General features: G+C 46.2%; 1 protein-coding gene across 4 annotated transcripts in view; it reads left to right on the forward strand.

The window, feature by feature from the left end:
- kirrel3b (kirre like nephrin family adhesion molecule 3b) overlaps positions 1–22601 on the forward strand; it is a 141280-nt gene that overhangs the window by 86793 nt on the left and 31886 nt on the right. For all 4 annotated transcript variants that reach the window (XM_062473316.1, XM_062473317.1, XM_062473318.1 and 1 more), the window contains exons 2-4: positions 4076–4225; positions 9120–9269; positions 19473–19630. In XM_062473316.1, the coding sequence (XP_062329300.1) occupies positions 4076–4225; positions 9120–9269; positions 19473–19630 (458 nt within the window). The remainder of the gene's footprint in view (positions 1–4075; positions 4226–9119; positions 9270–19472; positions 19631–22601) is intronic.

The raw sequence follows: 22601 nt of genomic DNA on the forward strand, positions 1-22601 counted from the left end.
TGGAGTGTGTGGAAACGTGGTGGCGGTTTCCAACGGTAAACAAATTATCTGGAGTGAAATGAAAACATTAGGCGAGACAAAGTGCTGGGGGGCATTGAGAGAGCCTCGTGCTGCCCGTCTCTCACAGCCCTCCTCCTACAAAAAAAACCTACATTCCCAATCAACCTCCCCCCCCACACACACACACACAAACCCACACACACAAACACACTTCCTGAATTGACCAACACGGAGCTCAATCAGAATGAAGAGGATGAAAATAAGGGTTGATTTAACGTTTTTTCCCCCAAGAAAGGGCTGCTTCGACACCACTCGGGGGGGGGGGGGGGGGGGGGGAATGGGACACTCAAGAGGTCAAGGGGGGTCAAGTAACTCAGAGGCGTTAGCAGTTGAAAAACAACCTTTCCTATCAGCTGTTCACCAAGCACATTCTTTATTGGCCTCTATTGGCAGGAGGAAGAAAGCATCATTCAGAGAATTCTCGCCGCTCTCCTGCTCTGCCGTTACAAGGGCCTCCACACAATCAGGCCTTGCTTGAAGAATATAATTGTTTCATCAAAACCACCCCCCCGTCCCGTCCCGTACACCTACAGTGTATGGTATTCTAAAGAGAGATAGCGATAGAGAAAGGAAGATAAAGAGAGAGACAAAAAGAGAGAGAGAGATCAAGAAAAAGAGAGAGAGAGAGAGGGGAGACAGAGAAAAAGGGGAGGAGGAGATGAATCCGTTGTTCTCGGCTGTGCGCCACGCTTGGCTGGCCCAGGGAGGAAGAGGAGGAGGTAGATGGGGGTAGGCATCAGGGAGAGGGAGGCATTGTGAGGCAGCCAACTTCGCCTTGTCGACCACCAGAGCGTAAAGCCAGCAGATGCGTTGGAGCCTTAGCTGCCGCGTGGCGCTGTGGTTTGCACCCAGCGCCACCACAGTGGGAAGGAGCCAATGTGTCAACCAGATTTCCCCCCCTTACACACACACTTACCCACACAAGCCACACAATCGAAAACACAGACGCTTGAATTGTCTGTTGTTTGCATTCCTTTATTGACCTTCGTATGTGGCTTGTGTATGTGGTGCTCTCGTGTCAATGGAGCAGATCTCCATTTCGCTGGTCAAGTGCTCCATGCAAGGTGGTGCTTGTTTGTTGTCTGTACAAAAGTGAATCGCAATTCCCCCCCCCCCTCTCTCTTTCTCTCTCTTTTAACTACTTCTGTAGCCCTCCAATGCTCAAGAGAGGGCCTGCAAGAGATAAAGAAAGAGTGCTTGAAGGGGACCTCTGCTCCTCTTAGCTTATATTCTCATAGCTATGAAGAATAGCCTAGTTCTTTATTCATGTTGAGCAGTGTAAGGGGCAGTGTGTGGGATGCTAACCATGGCTTTGGAGCTGTATCATCTCATTTCCATTCATCTGGTGAAGGATCGGGGTATGTTTAATAGTGTGTGTGTGTGTTTGGTCTTGACAGTAAATTATTTGTGTATTCAAGTGGCCTCTTCATTTACAGAGAAACACTTCAAATCTGACACTTGTTCTTACATTTTCATGTCATAATATAGGCTACTTTAATATTCTCATTAAAAAACGGTCTCAAATAAAATGTGCATGTCCATCACTCCTATAAGAAACCAATTTGATCAATAGCTATATGAAACTTTCCAGTAGTTTTTTTGGGGGAAAAAAATAAAAATAAGTCATTAATATTTTAATTAGATGATTAGCTCTAATCAAAATGATTGTACTATGGCGTGCATAATCATATTCGCTGGTGAGCTAAGCACCTGACAACAGCCTTGTGGCAACTACTGTGAAAATCATCCGAATTTGACTAATTTGCTCCGATGACAGAAAGGTTTTTAACCCTCGTGCTGCCTTCGGGTCACATGACCCAAAGGTTCATAACGAATCATCGTTGTGTTTACCCAATTTTACCCAATACAAAAACAAATTAAAATAATTTTCTTTTAACCTTTGCAATGTGGGGGGTCTGAGACAGCCCAACGGTTAAAAGAAAATGCTTCACTTTGTCTTTGTATGCGGTAAATCTGTCGCAATACGACGGTGGGTCACAATGACTGATGGGTCAGAATGACCCGAAGATAACACAAGGGTTAAAGCGATGCGAAGAGGGTGGTGAGGGGCTGAGCGACGCGAACGGAAGGGGTAGAAGGTGTGGGGGTATTAGCGCTGCCAGCACAGAGACGCCTCCAACATTAAATCAATTACAGCCCAGGTTGAAGTGGTTGATAATAGCAATTCTGACTGGGCGGATAGGAACCGAATGCGGGCGGTATTCTCAGGAGCGCTCGCCTGCTCTGACACATGCCAAGAGATTCCCTACCTCGTCGTTTCTGCTAGCATGTGTCGGCGGCGCTGAGCTGGCTTGCCGCGTACAGGCAAGATAAAGCCCTCACGTGGGAGCCGCGAATCAACAAGGCTGTCTGGCTAACGCAAGGTAGGCCGACGAAACAAAAATGTCACAGGGAAACTTGGTTTGAGAGCATGTTAACTTGGGGCAGACAAGATGAATAGCCCCAAATACATGCTCAGAGATTCACGTCACGTCACAATGTTTCGGATGTTGATTTAATAATGGAGGAGCCTTGGGGAGAGTCGGGATACAGGTGAAGGAGAAGGCAGGAAAGGAGATGAAGAGGGAGAGGGATGAAATCAATATGCAGGCACACGTTTAGGCCGTCTTCCTCAACAAGCTATCTGTCACCAGTCCCTGAGCTGAAGTGTGACTGATATGTTTACAAATGCCATGCTTCAACTGGATTAAACACATAGAGCGTTGTGGAACTGTAAACTGATGGTGAATTTATGGCCTACTACTTTTGACAGAAGTTGTCGATTTTCTTTTAGACAGAAACTTTACTAAATAAAGTTACCACTGAATAAAGATACAGCAGAAGAGAATGACAGTATTTATTGTCATAATTGAAAGACAGTTAGTGTGATGCCAAGTTTGCAGTTAAGACTATCAGTCAGTTTTATCAATCACTCACTTTTTTAGTACAGAAATTTGTAGTTATTCAATTATACCCTCACTTTTACATTTTGATTATGAAGGACAGCTTTTAAAACAGTGTTTCCAGGTCGTCTTTAGTATTCCAACCCAGTGAGCATGAAAGTTTTGAAAAATGAAAAACACTATATCAAGAGCAAAATCAAAGCAGAGCTAAGCCCTGAACTGGGAGGCCAGACGTGTCACTTGTTAACCTCAATCGAAATTCCTTCACCCGCAACCCTACACAAACACACCAGGCACTTTCTCTCTCGCTCTCACACACACACATCCTGCTATCTTGATGAATGGGCTGTTTTTCACATGAAGGCGAGCTTCTAAGGGAGTGTTAGCTCCTGGTAAACACGCAGAGCTGGAAGAGCTGACATCTCAGAGAACGTCTGCCTCAGAGCGTGGCAGCAACCAGGGCCTGCAGACGCCAGCCCAGGCCCACATGACAGTCCCCGACCCCCTTCCCCCCGCCCCCCCCCCCCCCATTACCACCACCATAGACACATTTCTAGCTGGAGTGTGATAGGAGGGTTTGCGTGTGTGTGTGTGTGTGAGTCTGCAGGCTAGCGCTGAGACATGCCTACAAAGGCCCCCAAGGCCAACATCCTGCATGTCAGCATCACATCTCCCTAAGTGGCATTCTACCTCCACAGCCCCTCTGCCCCGCCCAACCCCCCTCCACTCCCCCCCCCCCCCCGCTTCCTCCACACTCTTAATGGAGTCCGTCACACCACGCGTTCCACCTGAGTTCCCTCTGGTTTGGAGGACATCCGTGTGAACTTGACTTAATGTGTGTTGGAGACAGGGAGTTGGCAGACACGGCCATACCACCGGTTCATCTATGGAACCAATTTACGAGGTGAGATTCGACGGCTGCCCTGTGTGGCGCTACTGCGAGCTTTTAGCCGAACCCTTACTCATGCATGAGACTCGTTCTGTCGTGGTGGTGGTGGTGGTGATGACGAGGATGATTGCCGACTGACTCGAACACGGTATCCTTTGAAGTGGTAAATGGGAAAATACTGTTTTCATTCATTTTTTTCCCCCCTTCTTCTCTCCTCCTCCAGGAGTCGACGCCATGTTTTCCCAGCAGCCCCAGGACTTGGTGGTGGTGGCCGGCCAGCCTGTCACCTTGCCCTGCTCCATCCCTGGTTACCACGGCGTTGTCCTGTGGATCAAAGATGGACTGGCGCTGGGTGTCGGCAGAGACCTATCAGGTGAGGGGAATCACATTTCTTTCAGTGTCACTCCTCTCTCTACCATGTCAGCGCGTCTGTTTCTTCTTCCGTCTCCCCTGTTAGCAGGCAGTAATATTACTCACACGCTGTCGTATACGTGTCACTCGCAAAATATCTCTTGCCACTGCTTTCCGTCTCTTAAAAGACCACATTTTCCTACCACCCTCTTTACTTCCCAGATATGTCAATCAAGCCAAAAAGTGAAACATGGCAACTCACACCATGGCGATACTGTGCCTAGTGCCGTCTTGTGGAGCGCACATTCTATCCACTGTGTCTGCCTGTATCAGGTTCAGGTCAAAGTACTCTACTGAATGATGGACAGATAATCCTATTCACAAAGAGATGTGGCCTTGGCATCTCTATGTCTAAGAGGAAAGCAAAAGCTAATTTAATAACACTTCCTGCTGGCCTAAAGAATCAGCAAAATGTGAAGTAAATGTGAAATCAATACTGCCAACGGTCACGTTTCAAGTACTTTTAGCTACTAAATAGCTTTTGAAGTGTAACTCCCCTCGCTAATTATATGGTACTGGTTGTGTAATTACCCTAATTGTTTTATTTGGATTAACACTTAGTGTTGCTCTGTCATTTTAGTAGCCTGCAGTCTCCCCTACTTGAATTTGGCACTTGAAGCTTATTCATGAGGCACTATGCTAATCCGGGGAACGCATCACTCCTATCAAATAAATATTTACAACCTTCCAAGTGCTGACCTCTCACGCAAGTAAATCCATATATCTTCGACTATCGGGGCATCATTTATTGAAATGTAATTTACTCTGGATTATCTATACGAGAAGGGGACGCCATTGCGTTTACAAAGGCTGATGGAAGGGTTGAGCAGAGACCCCTCTGTATAGTAGCCTTAACCTGGCTCCTCTTCTGCCTGTCTTTCACCATCACTGAGGGAGTTGTAGACTCCTCCAGTACTTGTCATTCAAGGCATGACCGAAAAACCCAACCAGGACCTCTTTAAAATCTGAGACTCTTCAGGCAGGGTCGATTAAAAATGTATTCCACCAGAGATTGGGGGAAGGAGGGAGGGGGTGGGTGGTGGTGGGGGCGTCCCCTACCCTCTGACCTTCGGTGTCTGCTCCAGTGTGCCTGCCTTGTCACCGATAGTGGTACTTTATTAAACCTCAGTGGCTAACCCCGTACCTATAAATCCATTCCATTCCAGGGCTCGCGCCTTATCAGGCCCCCGGGGGCTAGGCTATGGCAGTAAACACTAGTCCAATGGTCTTAGAGTGGTCTTGAGAAAAAAAAGAAGAGGTTTAGAGGTAGAAGGGGGGAGGGGGGGCGGGGGGGGGGGGGGCTAGAGACTTGCGATAACAAGGAGTGGAGAACAGAGAGAGGATGGAATGATAGAACTGGGAGCGAGAGAGAGAAATAGAGAAAGAGAGAGGGGGGGGGGGTTATGCAGTAGAGAGCATGAGTAAAGAGAGCGAGAGAGGAGAGAGAGCTCTCCCCCTCTTCACGGTACATCACCATCCTTTAACGGTCACGACTGAGGAGCCGCTGTGCCTGTCTCCGCCACCGTTCCCCCACACCTAAACCTCCACACAGATCGCCCGCATACCCCCGGGCCTCATTTACATATTGTAAAGCTGGTTCGAACGGCTGCCACTCCCCAGTGACTAAAACCCGCCCTCCGTCCCTCTACGCGGTGGAATCGAGACGATACCCCATTGTCCGGACGAAAACAGGTCTCTCGAAAACCAATGGAAACGACAGGAGCCGAGTGCATCATATCGAGATGAATGACACTTTTTTTTTTTTTTCCTCTCCCCTCCCCTGCTCAAAACAGTGTTCCACAGCTGCTCCTTTTATTGGCTGCTGCCTACGCCGGGGAGGAATAGTCGTCTATAAAGAATGATGGCTCGTGCTCGGCTGTGCACACACAAGGAAAGCAGCTGTAAACATAAAAGTGCGTGCCGCCTAATATTGCGGCGAGAACATTTCAATACAGGTCTACTCGGCTATTCATAGCGAGAGGCTGTGGAGGCAATGGATGCCGAAGCCTTGGCCTGTTTCAATTCAGAGGAACAGTGATTAAAACAAGCGAAATCTTTCACCATTCACTGGGATAAATCAGAGCACAAAAGAGAACGATTCCTATCGGTCCGTGAATTCCTGCAAGTCCTCTTTGTGAAGCTTTTTTTTCTCTCTCCTGTTCTAATTAAAGGGAGATGCAGAGGCCCAAAGCAACTCCAAACACGATGGAGAGTGGAATGAATATGCATGAAGTCTGTGAATAATTCTCCGACCACTGAGACAGGCATTGCCCACTGGTGGGCAATGCCTTTTTTAACGTAAAACGCACCACATAAATGGGAAGATTGGAAAGCGAAGCTGGAAAAAGTGTTGTTCGTCTGTGCATGCAGAGTGAATCACTGTGTCGTTCAAAGAAACCTGACAAAATGGTGCCCCCCCCCCCCCCCACACACACACACACGTCTTGTCTTCAGACAGCAAATTAAACATCGGGCATCCATTGCTAACAGCAGATAACCTGTTTCCATCCCTGGAAGTGTCACTTTGAGACACATGCTCCTCCTCAATTCCATAAATCACTATCTACTGCCTCCATACACAGGCCCCCATCCCAAGCCATTGATCCAACCAGAAAGACAAATCCATTCCTGTCCTGATGGATGCATTACCCCTAATGGGGCTGTTTTACATTGACGGCTTTGAGAAACACAAATTGTCTTTGAGAGTCATTGAGATCAATGTGGGAGTGCATATATCTAACACTTGTCGCATATTTAAAGGTGGCAGCATTCTTATATATATACACACTCTGTGTGTATGTGTGTGTGTGGGTGTGTTAGTTTGTGTTATTTGATACAAACAACAGAAAATGTAATTAATTCCACAATAATATGTTTCCAGTTAAATATTTGATGTGACGTATTGTAGGCATGAAAAAAGAACTAAAATGATCACTTTATATAGAGCTTCATATCTCTACTTCATCCACCACAACTGTTTAGTTGAAAATATCTATCTAAATGCTCTCTGATAAGGACACAAAGGGGTCAACTCAAGGGTCTATCAGTCAACATGCTGAATGGCTTGCAAATAAATCCGTCATCAAGGCCACAGACTGCTTGGCTGAGGAGTAAACAGCAGTAAGCACCTACTCAGCGAATGGTCATTAATGTTATTAAGAAGAGCTGTTAGGTTGATCAAGCCTCTAATAACAAAACAACTAACCTTCATGGCCGAGCCATTCGCCAAGCGGAGAGTTCTCACAGTCACAGGTCTGCAAAAAGAACACATTGATATGAACACAAGACTGTCTTCATGTGCTGTACTCCATATTCGCTACAGTGTACAGCCATTATTTGTTTTCTTCATTAGTTTTTTTTTGCCCTCGTGTATCTTGTTTGGCCTCAGACCATGTTAATGATATACTGTGTTAACATTAACAAGATGAAAGGTACGCTGTGGGGTTGATTTTCTGGAGTGGGTTACACGGCAGCATTTTATACTACTTGGAGGAAATGAGGGCCTCTTTTAGGTCTATTTAGTAATAATGGGATCTAATGGAGTCACAGCCCAGAGATGAACTGTGGGAGCACACTGGTCCACTTTAGACAGAGTCAAGGACTTCAAATGCTTTTAGAGTTAGAGCCTCAATTACCATTCTTTCGAGGTGAGAAAACAGTCTCCCATTGAAATCCGTCAAAGTAAAAACTTTGCCTCAATCGTTGATGTGAACATGACTCATCGGTGAATGAGGCCAAGTCGATACCTTCACCGGACGTTTGTTGGCCGCGTTCCAGCCGCGTTCCTTATTTTCTTGTTGCCCGACATTTGGGTGGCGAGGGAGGAAGTGTAGGAGTATCTCGTCAGAGAAGTTATGTCGGGCAAAGCACATCATATGATAGAGTGGTTTAAATCCACTAGTTCCAGTTCTGCTCTGTAGCCCTCCATTTGCAGATCAGTATCTCTCATCAGTGATCAATTACAGTTGAACATTGGGAGGAGAAAGCAATCTTGCAGAGAAACACTGGAGCGTTTTTACAGTATTTCACGCAGAGAGCTTCTCATTTCAATCTGCATGCCTCCGATATTTCACATTTCTCAGATAATTAGAGCGGTGGAGTCTTCGGAGAGTTGAAACCCTTGCATTGAGAACTGAGGAAACGTTCCATAAAATTTCCCAATCATCCAGTAGATGTCCCTTTCCCCTGTTTACTTTCCCCTATGGACGTGTGCGCTCCTCGGCACACCTTCGATGCATATTCCGATAACCCTTAAAGGGAAGTATTTGCAAAGCATCAGCCTTTCAGCTGCGCTGTAAAACGGTCAGGTCTCTAGGACATACCTCTCTTTTTCCAGCTTTATTAAACCATAAATCTCTCGCCACTGTGCCACCGAAGCACATCTCACTCTCCAGCTGATTCTGTTCTTTGCTGCAATAAAAAAAGGTACTGTTAAATAAAACTTTAAACTCGATCTGCTCTCCTCACCACAGAAAGCTCTTCAATCCCTCATCTCTGTACTGTCTGAAATTTGAGGCCTTTGAAAGACCGACATAGGACCACCTTTTCTGCATACCATGGCAACATTTACTATATAAAATTCATAGATTCCTTTGTTTTGACTGGGGTGACACTTCATCCATCAGCTCAAAGGTTGTACAGAAGCTATTAAAGAGTCAAGTAAACCAGTCTTGTTTCATACACTGCCAGTGTACAGACCTAATTGTGCCTGTAAAGTGCCTGTCATATGTGACCTTGAATTTAAACAGGGGGGTTTCCGGTGGTTTAAAGCACCATTTGTGGTTTGCTGTATTGACAGTGTTTAGGGACCTCGACACCGTTATCTAGATCCTGACAGGATTCTGGTTACGTTGCAGGCTATCCTCGGTACACAGTGATAGGAGATCACAGCTCTGGGGAACACCATCTCCGTATTCAACGCGTGGAGCTGATGGACGATGCCGTCTTCGAGTGCCAGGCTATCCAGGCTGCAATGAGGTCACGTCCTGCCCGCCTCACCGTGCTGGGTGAGTCTGGATACTTCTGACGCGCACGCGCACGCATGCGCGCGCACGTCCACAATTCCACACACGCACGCACACACACTCACACCAACACACTTTGTTACACTTAGCCACTACAATATCAACATCAGCATCCCTATCACAGTGAGGCATCGCAAAACTTTCCCCCCGCCCCCCGCCAGTCCTCTAATGTCCCCACTTTAATTTCCTGCTCCACATCCAGCCGCCGTCGTTATTATTAAGCTTGAGAGGTTACTGGTTCTTAATTAAACTTTATTGGGTTATTCAGCTTTGCCAGTTCTGCCTCATTGGGCGACATTAGCACACCATCTCCATTTCCCTCTCCCTCCTCTCCTTCCAGTCCTCAGTGCCCTCTGCCTCCTCTGCCCCTCTGGTACTGGGGGGGGAGGCACGGGAGGGGGGGAGGCGGTGAGCCCGATTCCATGACTGAGGCAGAGAACAAGGGAGAGATGGAGATGGGGGGGGGTGTGGTGGTGAAGGAGGTGGGATGGCAGGGCGGGGGCGGGCAGGGAGGGCGCACGGTTCGCCTTTCGGAGTATCCTCGCCACGAGCGGCTGATCCGCCTTATTGATCTGTCGCTAATGAAAAGTGAAACTAACGATCTGCAGGGGGAGGAGGTGGCCGGAGGAAGGGGAGGCTGGGAGGGGGGGGGGGGGGGACGACACACAAGACAAATGGCGGCCCAGTGTCACTTCCTGAGCTGTCACCCCCCCCCCTCCCCCGTGCCTTCCTTCCGCAAAATGATATGAACGAATAATTATAAGTTCTTCAATGAGAGTCGGAGGGCTTCTATGGAACGGCTGCATCGCACCCCACTTCCTCACCGTACCTCGGGCCATTTACAAAGTTGATCTACTTTCATAATGCGTGATCAAGGCATCAAGGCGTGGGAAGAGGCACTAATAATTTACAATGCATTTCCACTACCCACTTCAATTTCAGAGGTCTATCTGAATTGGAGCTGATAAATTGAGGTCCCGATGGTAGATTAGCTCAGGGGGCTGAGTTGCACAATTAGCGGCGGATTCCTTATCCTAGCTTAGCGTGCTCCGGGAAACTGTTTAGAAGTTTGCTATCCTGCCCTCCCTCTTCAAGCCCAGTCTCATTCCGTGTCAAGCACAGTTAGTTACTTAGCAGGAAAAGGTACCGTCTATTCAAGACGCCATTGAAATGAGTAATCATCAATAAGCCGCCAAGATCATTTGTTTCTATTCCTCAATGGCTGTTTGAGGGGTGAACCAACTTATCATCCTCCCTCATGAGTTCCCGCCAAAAGACGTTTGTTTAATCCCCTGCCTAGCCGCCCCAACTTCTGAATACATTGGCAAGGAGAGCCCCAGGCAGAATCGCATGCTAGGTAATGGAATAAATATATGGAAGAAATATATGCAAGGCCCCATGTCACGGCAAACTCAAAGCTGTCGATTACCCACCACTGGTGACAGAGCGTCTCCATGGGAATGTGAGATGAGGAGGAGCCACACGAGGGTGCTGCCTCTGCCTCTCTCTCACCTGACAGACAAATCAATCAATCAATCAAAAAAAAAAAAGACATCCGACACTCCCCCTAGCCACGGGTATGAATACACTGTGTGCATCTATGTGAATGCGTGGGCGCACGCCTGTCGCTTTCCCCAAACAACAGAATGGTTAATCGATGCCACTCGCCTTTCTCCTGTCTTCGTGCCGCATTAGGCTTGGAAACGGTTTCCCTACGACTTTAATCCACAGGCCCAAAAGGTTCCGGATTTCGATACTGTCGTTTCCATAGGTAAGGATGGGAAGAGGGGCGCTGAAATTCATAACATCGCTTTGCGTTTGTCCTTGAAATGTTTAACATTCCCCCCCTGAGGGAAAATAGGGAACTGCCATTATTATAAGTGTTTAAGCCAAGAAAATAAAGTCTACAATAGCTGTGTTTCCACTTTCAGATTATTCGGAAATCTTTGATGAATTGGAAGTGACCTACAGTACTGTACAATGTTCGATTGAATTCGGTGCTGACGCCAGTAAAGTAATACAGTAGGGAGGAAAAATCACCAGGGAGCAACATTTATAGCAACCAAGGATCAACTTGCCACAACACACACACCAAAATTCTGGAGCAAACGGCCCCACTGAAAAGGATCCTTGAACTTTGAACCTTATCTGAGTACAGTCTTGGGATCCATTCTAACCTTTGGGGGCTAAGGGGTCTAAGGACTGCTGAATTAGGCATGAAGGTGTGAAGTGAGGGGTTATGGTCCAGGGTCCCCCTTGAGACTAATTATATATCCGCAGCTAGATAGGCTAGCCATGAGCTGTCCATGAGCTTGCCTTGCTTTGGGACAGAAGGACTGAAGGGACACAAACCCACTATATTAAGGTATCTGGCCTTTTAAAAGCATGTGAGACCAAATAAATCTATTTTGGAAGCAGTTAACATTTACTGCACGTCCAAAAAAAGGAGATGAAAAACCAATGTCAATGGAAAAATTATGAAATCGTTATTTCTAAAAAACAATTTGAGAGACAGGCGTAGAGGAGAGGTGTGGATTTCGAGCCGATGCCTGATGTTGACTCTGTTGTTGACATTTGAAGTGATAATTGACCTTCCCTCTCCACATGTCTTCAAATGAACCCTCACAGCCTTCTCCTTTCTCATCGTTTACCAGCAGCTTTTCATCTCCCTCTCTCTTGTTGATCTTCCCAGCTCCTAGTAACCTCACGTTCGTTAATGTGGAGCCGTAGCCCTCACTCTAATGGACAAATCTGATGCACTGTGTGATGAAAACGTCATTAAAGAGATGCAAAGTAATGCCACAAGGCCTAACAAATTCATAAGCACTTCCTGTTAATTGACATTTTTTTTAAACGCTCATTAGAAAATATTTACTTTATGGAAGATTCTGAACTCTGGATTCAGTCCCCGGTAGAATTTTTTAGATGTTTTTCATTAGCTTCGAGAGCAAATTATTAATTACTTTTGCACAGTTATTGAAACAGCCTTGTAATAGGATGAAAAGGCTGACTTCAACCCACATCACAGCATATCTGACAGTCCTCTAAATCGTGTTTGTCAGCTTAGCAGTAGTCCATAGGCTCTCAGATTACTTGATTATAATTATGATTGCACTGACAGACAAGACAAAACAAGCCTATCTTATTGGATAAACACATCCTGGTGTCATTGGAGCAGCCAAAGACAAGCAAGGACTCCTCACTTTTTTTTTTTTTTTTTTTTTTTTTAATTAAAAAAAGTTTGAAGAACTTACAAGTTATTATTCTTCTCCAGTCTAGTCTTGCTCAGTGTGAGGGGTCAACAGGTTCCTTTCGGCACTCTACAGGATGCAGGAAACCAAGTTTTATATCTAACAGGTCTCTGATTTGTTTGTGTCCCGCAGTCCCCCCTTTATATAGTGTGATGCTCATCTTTGGTCCTAAATCTCACTTTGTCTCCTGCTGGGGGATGATTGATTGCCTATTTCAGAGTGACCCGTAGTATTTTGGGCACCAACAAAAGAATGTACTCATTCAGTCGAGGTAAGGAGTAGGGGACTTAAGCACACACTGGAGAAAAAAAGGGATCTGCCTTTCTTTGTGTCGAAGTACCTCTATTGTTATATTTTATTTGATGTGAGATTGAACATTGCTTATATGATTCTCAGTACAAACCATGGTCTTCTGGCAGGATGCCCACACAATTAGACTGTCAAATCATTTGTATTCTTTTGCTCTTTGTTTTGACAGTGAAGTCAGATGCATGGAAACAAACGAGACGTGCAGTGACTGTTTGGTTTTGTTCTGTTTGAGGACAATGGGTACAGTGGAGGAAGGAGTTTCCAAGGAATTGAATTGACAGAAAAAAGTAAATAAGATTGCAGCACCACTTCTCCGCTCCATCTCTGTTCATGTCTGTCTATGGAAGTGTGTGTGTGTGTATGTGTGTGTGTGTGCGTGTGTGGCACGCAAGCTGCATCACATTCATTTAGTCATTGACTTCCATTGACTTTCACATCATTGTTCTCACTAATTAATAGGGGTACTTTTTCATTCACACATCATTCTCCACCATTTCTCTTTTTCTCTCTTCCTCTCATACTTTTCCCGCCATCTGAATGGGGCTCCTACACTGTGCATGCCCCAAACTGGAAAAATACTCAAATGGGATTTTTTGGAAACACCTCATTTAGCAGTTCAGAGACCAAAAATCGCTTTTGTGCCTTCCGTGTATGCAGCCAATTTGTCTCTTACTAAAGTCAATTTGGGTGTAGCCAACCATCTCGACTGAAGTAGCGAAGGACGAGCTGTTCTTATCTCATGTAATGCAGTTAGAAATATGTCACTCACACATGCATTACCCTCTCTCAACACTGCTAGGGAGTTCATTACTAGTCTATTTTGTCGATATTGGAGGCGGATTGAGAACGTTTGTGATATAGACTGTGGATCGAGGAACAGCTGTATGCTAACAACTAGCAGATTGCAGGTTAGATGAGTGTTTTGTTTGTTTGAGTGTTTTAACAGGAGGGGATGGGACTTTCACTTACTCACAGCTGTGTTTTGAAAGACTGTTATGATCTATCTGTCTTTTCTTGTGTTTTTTTGACATTAGCGTGCAAATTAGTTTGGTGGCAAGTTGTTGCAGGAAAATGGGTGATTGACAGAAAAAAACTAATCTGGAACAAGAGACGGATGGGCACAGGAACCAGCCTTTTTTCATGGTCAAAAGAGGAACACATTTGGAGTGTGTACTGTACCTACTGTTTATATATATATAGTACATAAACCTATATTTTAAAAGCCCTCTTTTTGGATTTTGCACAAATCGATGGGAACATCCACCCTTACACACACACACAAACACACACACACACACAGACACACAGTCTCCAGTCGCCGGGTGGTGAGAGGGAATGTCAGTGCCCTCCCAATCTGTGGAGAGCAGCTTCTGGCGCTGCACATGGCTGCGCTATGACGGAAGCAGCCTTGCATGGCTCTGACAGCTCTGGCATCTCCCCACTCCTCTTCCTCACCCCCTCCCTCCCCATCTCTCCGCACACCTCCCTATCCCTTACCCCTCTGTGGGTGGGCAGCGTACTGCCATCTCCCTGATACGACTCCTCAACCGAATCTCGCATGCCTCTTTCCCCCTCCCTGTTGCCTCTCTCTCGTGCCTGTCCCGCTTCGTCCCGCTTTTTTTCTGAGACGGGGCGAGATATCAGACAGGCACGAATCTGTTCAAATTAAGCTGTGTGTCTGTTTGTGTGCACATATGTGTTGCTAGCACGCAAGGAGCTGTGTGTGTGTGTGTGTCAGCTCCAGAATCTTCCAGCCTCCAAACAGGTGTCTGGTGACAGTGCTTGAAGGGGGCCTGTGGTTTTGGGCCAGTGACCCGCGCGTGTCGGTTGTCTCGCACGTACGTTTGAAACATCTCTCTCTCTCTCGCCGTTGTGGATTTCTTTTGCGGGTGTTTCCGGATCTATCCATCACCAGCCCTGCAAGACGCGGCGCAGCCGTCGCCTTCCGGGGCGGCAGGCAGCGAGCGTTCCTCTGAAACAGACGGCCTTTCCAGGGCCTTCGTAGCTGTGCCAGACATATCAGCAGCCCCCCTCCTCCTCCTCCTCTGAGGGACACCTCTCGTTCACTTACCTCCAAATTGCTTTTCCTCCATCTCCCATCCATACACCTCCTTCACCCGCCTCACCCACCCACGCAGACACACACACACACACACATCAAAACTCTCTGTACAAAGGCTGTTTTTGGTGATGTAGGATTAGGGGCTGTTTGGAGAATACTCATCAGCCCAAGTGAGTCTGTTAATAACTGACAGGTCCAGAGCCAAATTCACTACTGATAGATTGAAGGAGACTTCCCCCTCCCAATGACGACGCCAGCATCAAGCAATGGCGTCTCAGTGGTGCTGTGGGGATATTGAAATGTCTTGTGGGACAGGTTCACACCCTAGGTTTATGCCGGCACCTCCTGTGGTTGACAGACTTACTGCCCAGTACCTCTGGGTTAATTACAAATCAATATGGCTCAGTGTCATTTATAGATAACTTTGATTATGCACTAAAAGTAAATGATCTCACTGAAAACCAATCCCACTGACCTGGCCCTTTCTCTCTCCCTAGAGTTTGTCCTGTTTTTTAATGGTAAACTATGTCTGGGAGTGGACGCGCGAAACATGCAGGTCTTATCTGCTGTTGGAATGCGGGTGTTGGTAATTCCATTTAACCACACGGTTCCTTATAATGAACTGTGGCATCTCTTAGTGGAGGTGGAAGGGAGAGCTAATGTAAGTTGTGACAGAGGGACACAGGATTCCTCCCCTCTTCGACACTCGCCCAAATCGGCGCTCATGGCTTCGTTATGTGAAATGAACTGCCATTCCTGAGATGGCTTGAATGAGAAGGGGCCAATAGAACAGTGTGACCTCAGCTACTCCATCAAGGTGAGGAAAAGTAAAGACGGAAACTTGGAGGCATGAATGTACTACCTCTCTGGGGAGCTGTTTGGTCTCCTGGTGGTTTGATGGTTCTGTGGATTTAGATGTGAGGATTGTGTGTGTGTGTGTGTGCGCGTCTGCTTCAGCGTGAGTGCCACACCATGCAAAGTGTGACACTGTGAGACTGTGGTACCCTGCGTGAACCTGTTTGTGAGTGTTCAAATTAGTATGTGTGTGTGTACGGGAAAAAAAAGTATCACTTGATCCCCTTACCAAGTGGAGCAGGAGGAGGAGGACATGTCAGCTCTGTAATTAAAGAGGAGCGATCAATCGGAGACATTCACCGGACAACTCGGGATCAATCCATTGCGTGGCCGCAGTAAAGCTCTAATTTGGAACCATTAGGGCCTGCCGAGTTTGCAAACAGGCCTGTAATGAGGATGGCTGGCAGAGTTTCGAGGCCTGGCTTTTGTGTAGCTGTCAGGCGGCCCTGGCACAGGGACCGAGTTTCGTATAGAGACGGCTTCACCAGGCGAGGGCTGGGGAAAAGAGGGTGGGGAGGGCGCTAAAATGACTTTCTTCCGATTATACTGTTCTTTCTGCCACTATCCAGGCAAATTACCAAGTACAACTATTGTTCCACAGTGTTACTGATAGGACTGCTGAGCGAACGGATCTGAATGGGGTCACAGTTTTGAGGAAACGCTTACACGCTTACGCATCGTGGTTCTTTTTCTCTTTTGTTTTCGGATAAGGGATGACTGTTCAAGATTTACCCCGCAATCCCTGGGACTCCAAATGCAATCCAGAGGAGGTCGGATTAAGAGCAGGCTACCTCTGCCATTCACTTAGCCGCGAGATTACATCCATGCTACCCCCGCGTCGTCCCTGTGGCAGCCATCACACACACGGAAGGGAATGAAGAGCAGGGCTGCGTTCAGAGGCAGCCGAGTCTTTGTCTCCTCGCCATCTACACTTGATGCACGAGCAGCCGTCTTCCACAGTACGCGAGCTGAAAGCAAAACAACATTCAGCGACGCGCTGACAGAAAGCTCCGAGTACGGATGTTTAAGGCCCCGCCTGAGACAAAGAAACTTCGAGAGTGGAGAGCGAGTTGTTTTTTAAAAGCAAGACTCGAAAGCTCCAGTAGTGAATCATGGGGACAATTTGTTAGTGACATCGAACAGTGACATCACGACAGTGACATCACTGTCCTTTCAGCCCACATCTAAGAGCCCAGTTGTATTTTCATGCAGTCATGCTACACTGCTTTCCTGAATAACAAAGGTTTCAACGTTTTTTCTCGTTGAAACGTGTGGTGGCATATCATAATATTCCAGGCTGGCTAAATCGCCTCCTGCCCTATATTGAATATGCATGTCTCTACTGTCGTCTGTCACAGACCCTTTGAGAGACAGCCTAACTGGATCGTTTTTCCATTCAATTTGCCCCATCAGACTATAGGAGCTTCACACAACTCACATTCCTGACAATTAATTAATGTTTCAGCCGCACTGAGCGAGCACTGACAGCAAGCCAATAACGTTTGGGTCTCGAGAATCAACTGTCATCGCTCCATCACTCCTCCTGACATTCTGTTCATTTTTGCATTCGTTATTAAAAGAAAGAGGGTGTTGATGGGCCAACTTGTATGTTAGGCCATGCGTCTCTGCTTCCCAGAATACTTGTGAACATAATCGTACACTTTGCACTTGCATATATGGTCACCACAAGGTGATATGATCAAGAGATATGATTTTTTTTTTACCATATCTCTTGCATTCACTCGCTGACATCAGCGAAAAAGCCTCAGGATTTCACCTTGGAATGTTGACCTGGCTGCACCTGTTCTGCTTTTGCATTTTAATGAAGCCCCTGTAAAAAAGGGTGATTTTGATAAACACGTGTTTTATCACTCTACAAGGCTATTCTGAGAGATGCCACAAGAGAATAGGGTGCAAAGTGTGTGTTGGGTTTCGGGATGTGTCGACGAGCCTCCTGATTTAACGTAACAGAGTTCAGCTCAGGCTCAACTGGGTCTGGGGCTCTTCTCGGAGTGAACTAGCCAAGTGTTTTTTTTTTTTTGTCAACACTTTTCAAAGCTCCCCTGCTGTACCATATCACACTTTGTCATACTGTGACATCCGTATTGGAGCCCCAGGTTTTTAATTGCCCGTCCCTGGTAGAGAGGTCGAGGCATCAGCGGTGACTGGGGACGGGTCGGTTATATTTAGACTGCAGTTTTCCCTCTTGTAATGCAATGAGAAAAATGCAGGAAAAGATGAAAGACCATTTCCACTTCCTGTGTGGGAAATCAACACATTTATATCTGAGATGTTATGATGCAAAGACTCCATTGATGTTTTCAGAGAATGACTAGGGCACTTGGTTTGCGCAAGTATACAGTTGAAAACCTACATTTCCTAGGTCAGTGATGTTTTCTGAGGAAAGGCAAAAACGTACAAATATTGGACCTTTGTCAGTAATTAATTATGTATTGAAACCCAACCAAGTACAGTACTTCATCACAACCAATGACTTCATTTTGTATTGAAAGCCAACCAGGGGATCATTGGGAAGAAAGAAGAAAGTCGTCCCTATCCAATTTAACATAGTTAAACTGTCCCTGTTCAGCCTAATTCAATCTCTGCTGCAACTACTACGAGGTACACATTTTCATCTATCTAGACCTTTCTCCTAACAACCATGAATAATACAGTATTCCAGGGTCACCTGCGTTATTCGTACACATAGATTTTTTCACAAGTGTAGGCATAATCCCCCCCACACACACACAAATACACACACACAAACACTCACATAAATACACACACACACACACTCACAGGCAAATATGCCAGCTGTCGACAGCCTTTGATATCATCTTGCCCCAGTTCTGCACTATACTGAGTGTGGAGGCCAATCAATAATTCACTCGAGTTTGAATCAAAACAGGGTGATAAGTGTGAGGGTAAAAAAGAAAAGAGAGAGTGCAATCAGTACCATTCAGGCCCTGCGTGCCACCATCTTCAGATGTTGCCTTTTTCTCTGTCTCATTCTCTCCTCCCTCTGTTCTCCCGTTCTCTATCTGTCAATTGTGAGACAATTGCCTTTCTGAGGATGGAAAATCTCAGTTCACAGATTCAGTGACATCAGTTGTATTAATAGATGTGCCTTTCCAGTCAAATTCACACCTGGTGTCAATGACTGTAACCTGTGTACATTGTGGGTAGCACAGAGCGCACGTTACAGCTTAATGCTGTCCTTCATTCTCAGTCCACACAATATACTGTAGATAGTCCAGTATACAAGATCAGATGCTGGCTGAGTAGTCATTGGTATTTTGAATCTGTTAAGATGGTTAACATTCCCACAAAGAGAGGAAGGTGCAGAAGTGGTGCCGAAAAATGACTAAATGTAAGTTTGAGTCCTCCAAGAACGTTTTGTTGTTTCGTTGTATGTTTTGGGTGATACATCATAAACCGTTTGAAGAAAAAACGGTTTAGCCAATTCACATCAAGGGTGCGGTCTCAAACTCTACCAGCCCACAGAAGCACAACACCCTTCCAAATAAATAAAAAGACCTGGTCACATTCAATATTCCTATTTACTTTTCCCTTTCATCGACATGAATAAAGTACTTATCTCAAATGCCCAGCACATACACAAAACAAAACTACCCTGAATCCTCTTTCCCCACTTCAACCACACGGTGAACGCAGACATCATCCATAATCTCCTTCTCCCTGCAGTTCCGCCTGAGGACCCGGTCATCAGCGGTGGTCCTGTGGTGAGCCTTAGGGCTGGAGACCCGCTGAACCTCACCTGCCACGCCGACAACGCCAAGCCTGCCGCCTCCATCATCTGGATCCGTAACGGAGAGGTCCTGAATGGGGCCATGTACTCCAAGGTAAGCATTGAGGTGTGTGTCACACCGGAGGGGGCGAAGGGAGGCATTGGTTCCGGTCAGTCCAGCGCAGTTCACAGCAAGAACGAGGGGCTTCTGTAAAAAGCCTCGAAAGAAAGTTGAAGCGACGTTTTGAACACGTTTATATGAAACGAAATAGGGCTAATAAAGTGACACAAAAAAAGTACTCGAGGTTTTTGGAGCCGTAATATAGAGAAAAACATAGTCGTAGTCAAGGCTCAGATGTAAGAGTCATTCTTTGATTCCCACATTATTCTAAATCTCAATGATCATGTATTGATCAGTTACAAGTCTGTTTACGAACCATTGTTAATTGATAACACATAGGTCATTGCCATGTTGACTGATAAAGGCTTCGATTTCCTCCTTCCAAAAGTGAAGCAGCAGGCATACAACTATACCAGCTCATTTCCCAAGACATCAGTCAGTGTCGCACTGTTTGTTTCCTAAATCCTCCTCTCAAAGTTTTGTGGTGAACAGCCATGTTAACTATGTGTACGTGTGATCCATCTGTGAAGAGAGATGCCTGGACCAGCTGTCGGCATTTGGTTTAGCATTCACGCTTGGCTTTGACTGCAATGAGGATCATCTTCTTCTAGACCTCAGGAAAGATGTTTGTCCTATTCACCCGGCAAACACATCAACTCAAACAAGCAGATGGCGCTGGGATGAAAATGTCCGGTGGGCGTCCCAGAACATCTCCGATGCCCTACCTCCCAGTCTCCTCCTGCTGGAGGGAGCTGCCGCCGCACTTCACCGCGGCTAATTGAGCTAGCGTCGTATGCTAACCTCGGCCACCCGTCCGCCCTGCAGTTTATGCGGCCACGCGTACGCCAGCCCCCGTCCTCATCAGCCGGGCACACTGCCATCTGACCCAGAGGGACACTTCAGTGGGACTGCTACCTCCCACCCACTCCTCCCCCCCCCCCCAACCCCTAACACCGCCACCCTGCTAATCATGTAATCAACACTGCTACGTGCTATTTCCATACAAACGAGAGGAGCGAAGCGGCACAGTCACTCTGAGGCCCCTCTCCGCTGTCTCATTCCATTATCGGCTTTTTTTTTCTTCCTTTTTTCCTAAGAGCAGATAAATGCCATTGATTGGGCAGGGATACGGCACGAGGCCCATTTGAATAAAGCGATTGCCGGAGGTCCCGCGCCCGCTAATGGAAGGCGGAGAGCACGCTTCCTGCCGCGGTTTCCTCCGAGAGGATCCGCGGAGGGGACAGCCTGCGCCTGACCCGGGTGATGGATGGGACGCTACTATGAGCCATGTTGACCCCCCCCCCCCCCCAAACCCCGCCCGCCCCCACAAATTCATATCTCCATCGGCGCTATTAAAAAGCTATGGGCTCAATTAAAAGCGGATGGCTTCGGTTCGGAACGATGGGGTTTCCGAGAGGATAATCGCCCGGCCCGACTGACTGACGTAACCCCACGGATGAAAGGAACAAATGTGAGAGCAGATGGGCTGGAGGAGGCTAGGAAGGAGACCTCATGGCTTCTCCTTCTCCTCCAACACACTCCCAAGTAGGACTCTGACCTTCCTCAATCCTACACCCCAAGACGTCATAATTGATCCGTTATCTGCCATTAACTTGTCATCGAGGCAGACGAGGCTGGGAAATCATTCTGAAGAGACTTGGGCCTGATGTGGTCTTACTCTATGACTCTATGAAAAAATTACCTGAATGATCTGTCACACCGGATGATGAACTGAGCGTGGCGGTGAAAAGGCTTGACAAGTCGTAATATAATAAGACAGAGAAAGGGCTTAGTTGGGACAGTGCTGCATTCTGAATATGTGAATCCTCATTTCGATATGGGAAGCGGGAGAGCTTGATGGACACTTCGGAGTTTTCAAAACACGTCTGCGCCCCAAAATCACATTGCTCAGCTTCTCGTAGATCAGGCGTCACCGACTTGCCTGTGCTGATGAGAATTACAGTAGAAAGGGGGTTCAGTGTCAGGATGAGGAAGAGCAAGAACAGGGGGATGATGGCTTCACTCCACTGATGTATTTATATGCACGAAAAAAAAAAAAATATATGGTTATCGTTCCTCCCTCAACAGATACGTTTTCAAGATTGTTTTCCTTCTCCTCCCCCACAAACCTTCAAAGCAGTTGGTTTATCTGTCTCTCTGTTTCATTATTTTATTTTCAAACCTCTTCTCATGTTGGAAAACTTTTCTTTCATAATTAAATAAATGTGTCTTAGAATAGTTATGCTCAGCAAGCAAAAGGAGGGAAAATTCCACCAAGAAGAAGAAACTAATTAACTTCTGCAAGTATATTATACATGTGATAATTCCCCCGTCCTGGTGACAGGAAGAAATTCCAAGCAAATACATTTCTAATACAAATGTTCTCATCGATTCTATCGTATCCATCAGCTTTTACTTTATGGATTATCCAATTCTCCAAATGTTTGGACATTTGATTTTAGTTAAAACAATGGATTTGGAGGTGATATAGTAAAAAAAGGAACCGCCTGCAACCGACACAAGCACATCTCACAATTTCCCGAGATATTGTACCCTCTCTAGTTTTTTTTACTCTTTCAAGCAAATTAGCGTAGTTGGTTTTGTGAGGAAGAAATTAACTGCAGACCTTAGGTGACTGTCAGATGGTATAAACTAATTACTTTACTGAAATGAAGGAATTATCAGAACTTGAGGTGCTGGGCAGAGATAGGATAATCAAAGAGTATCTTTTACCCTATAATTATAAAAAGAATCCATATTATAATTGTTTGCTTTTGCACTATCATGTAGTACAAAAGCTGAGTCAATTAACCAATTGATCTCAAGTTAATTTAACTCAATTATTGTAGTTTGAACCTGTGGTCTGGTGAGGTCTGCATTTTCAAAAAGGCACTGACTTAATTTAACCTGGAGCCAAATTTCACATTTGGTTATACCACAAGTCTGGTTGAAATAACGGCAGCAT

This window comes from Osmerus eperlanus, chromosome 11, assembly GCF_963692335.1.
Source record: "Osmerus eperlanus chromosome 11, fOsmEpe2.1, whole genome shotgun sequence".
NCBI classification, from domain to species: domain Eukaryota; kingdom Metazoa; phylum Chordata; class Actinopteri; order Osmeriformes; family Osmeridae; genus Osmerus; species Osmerus eperlanus.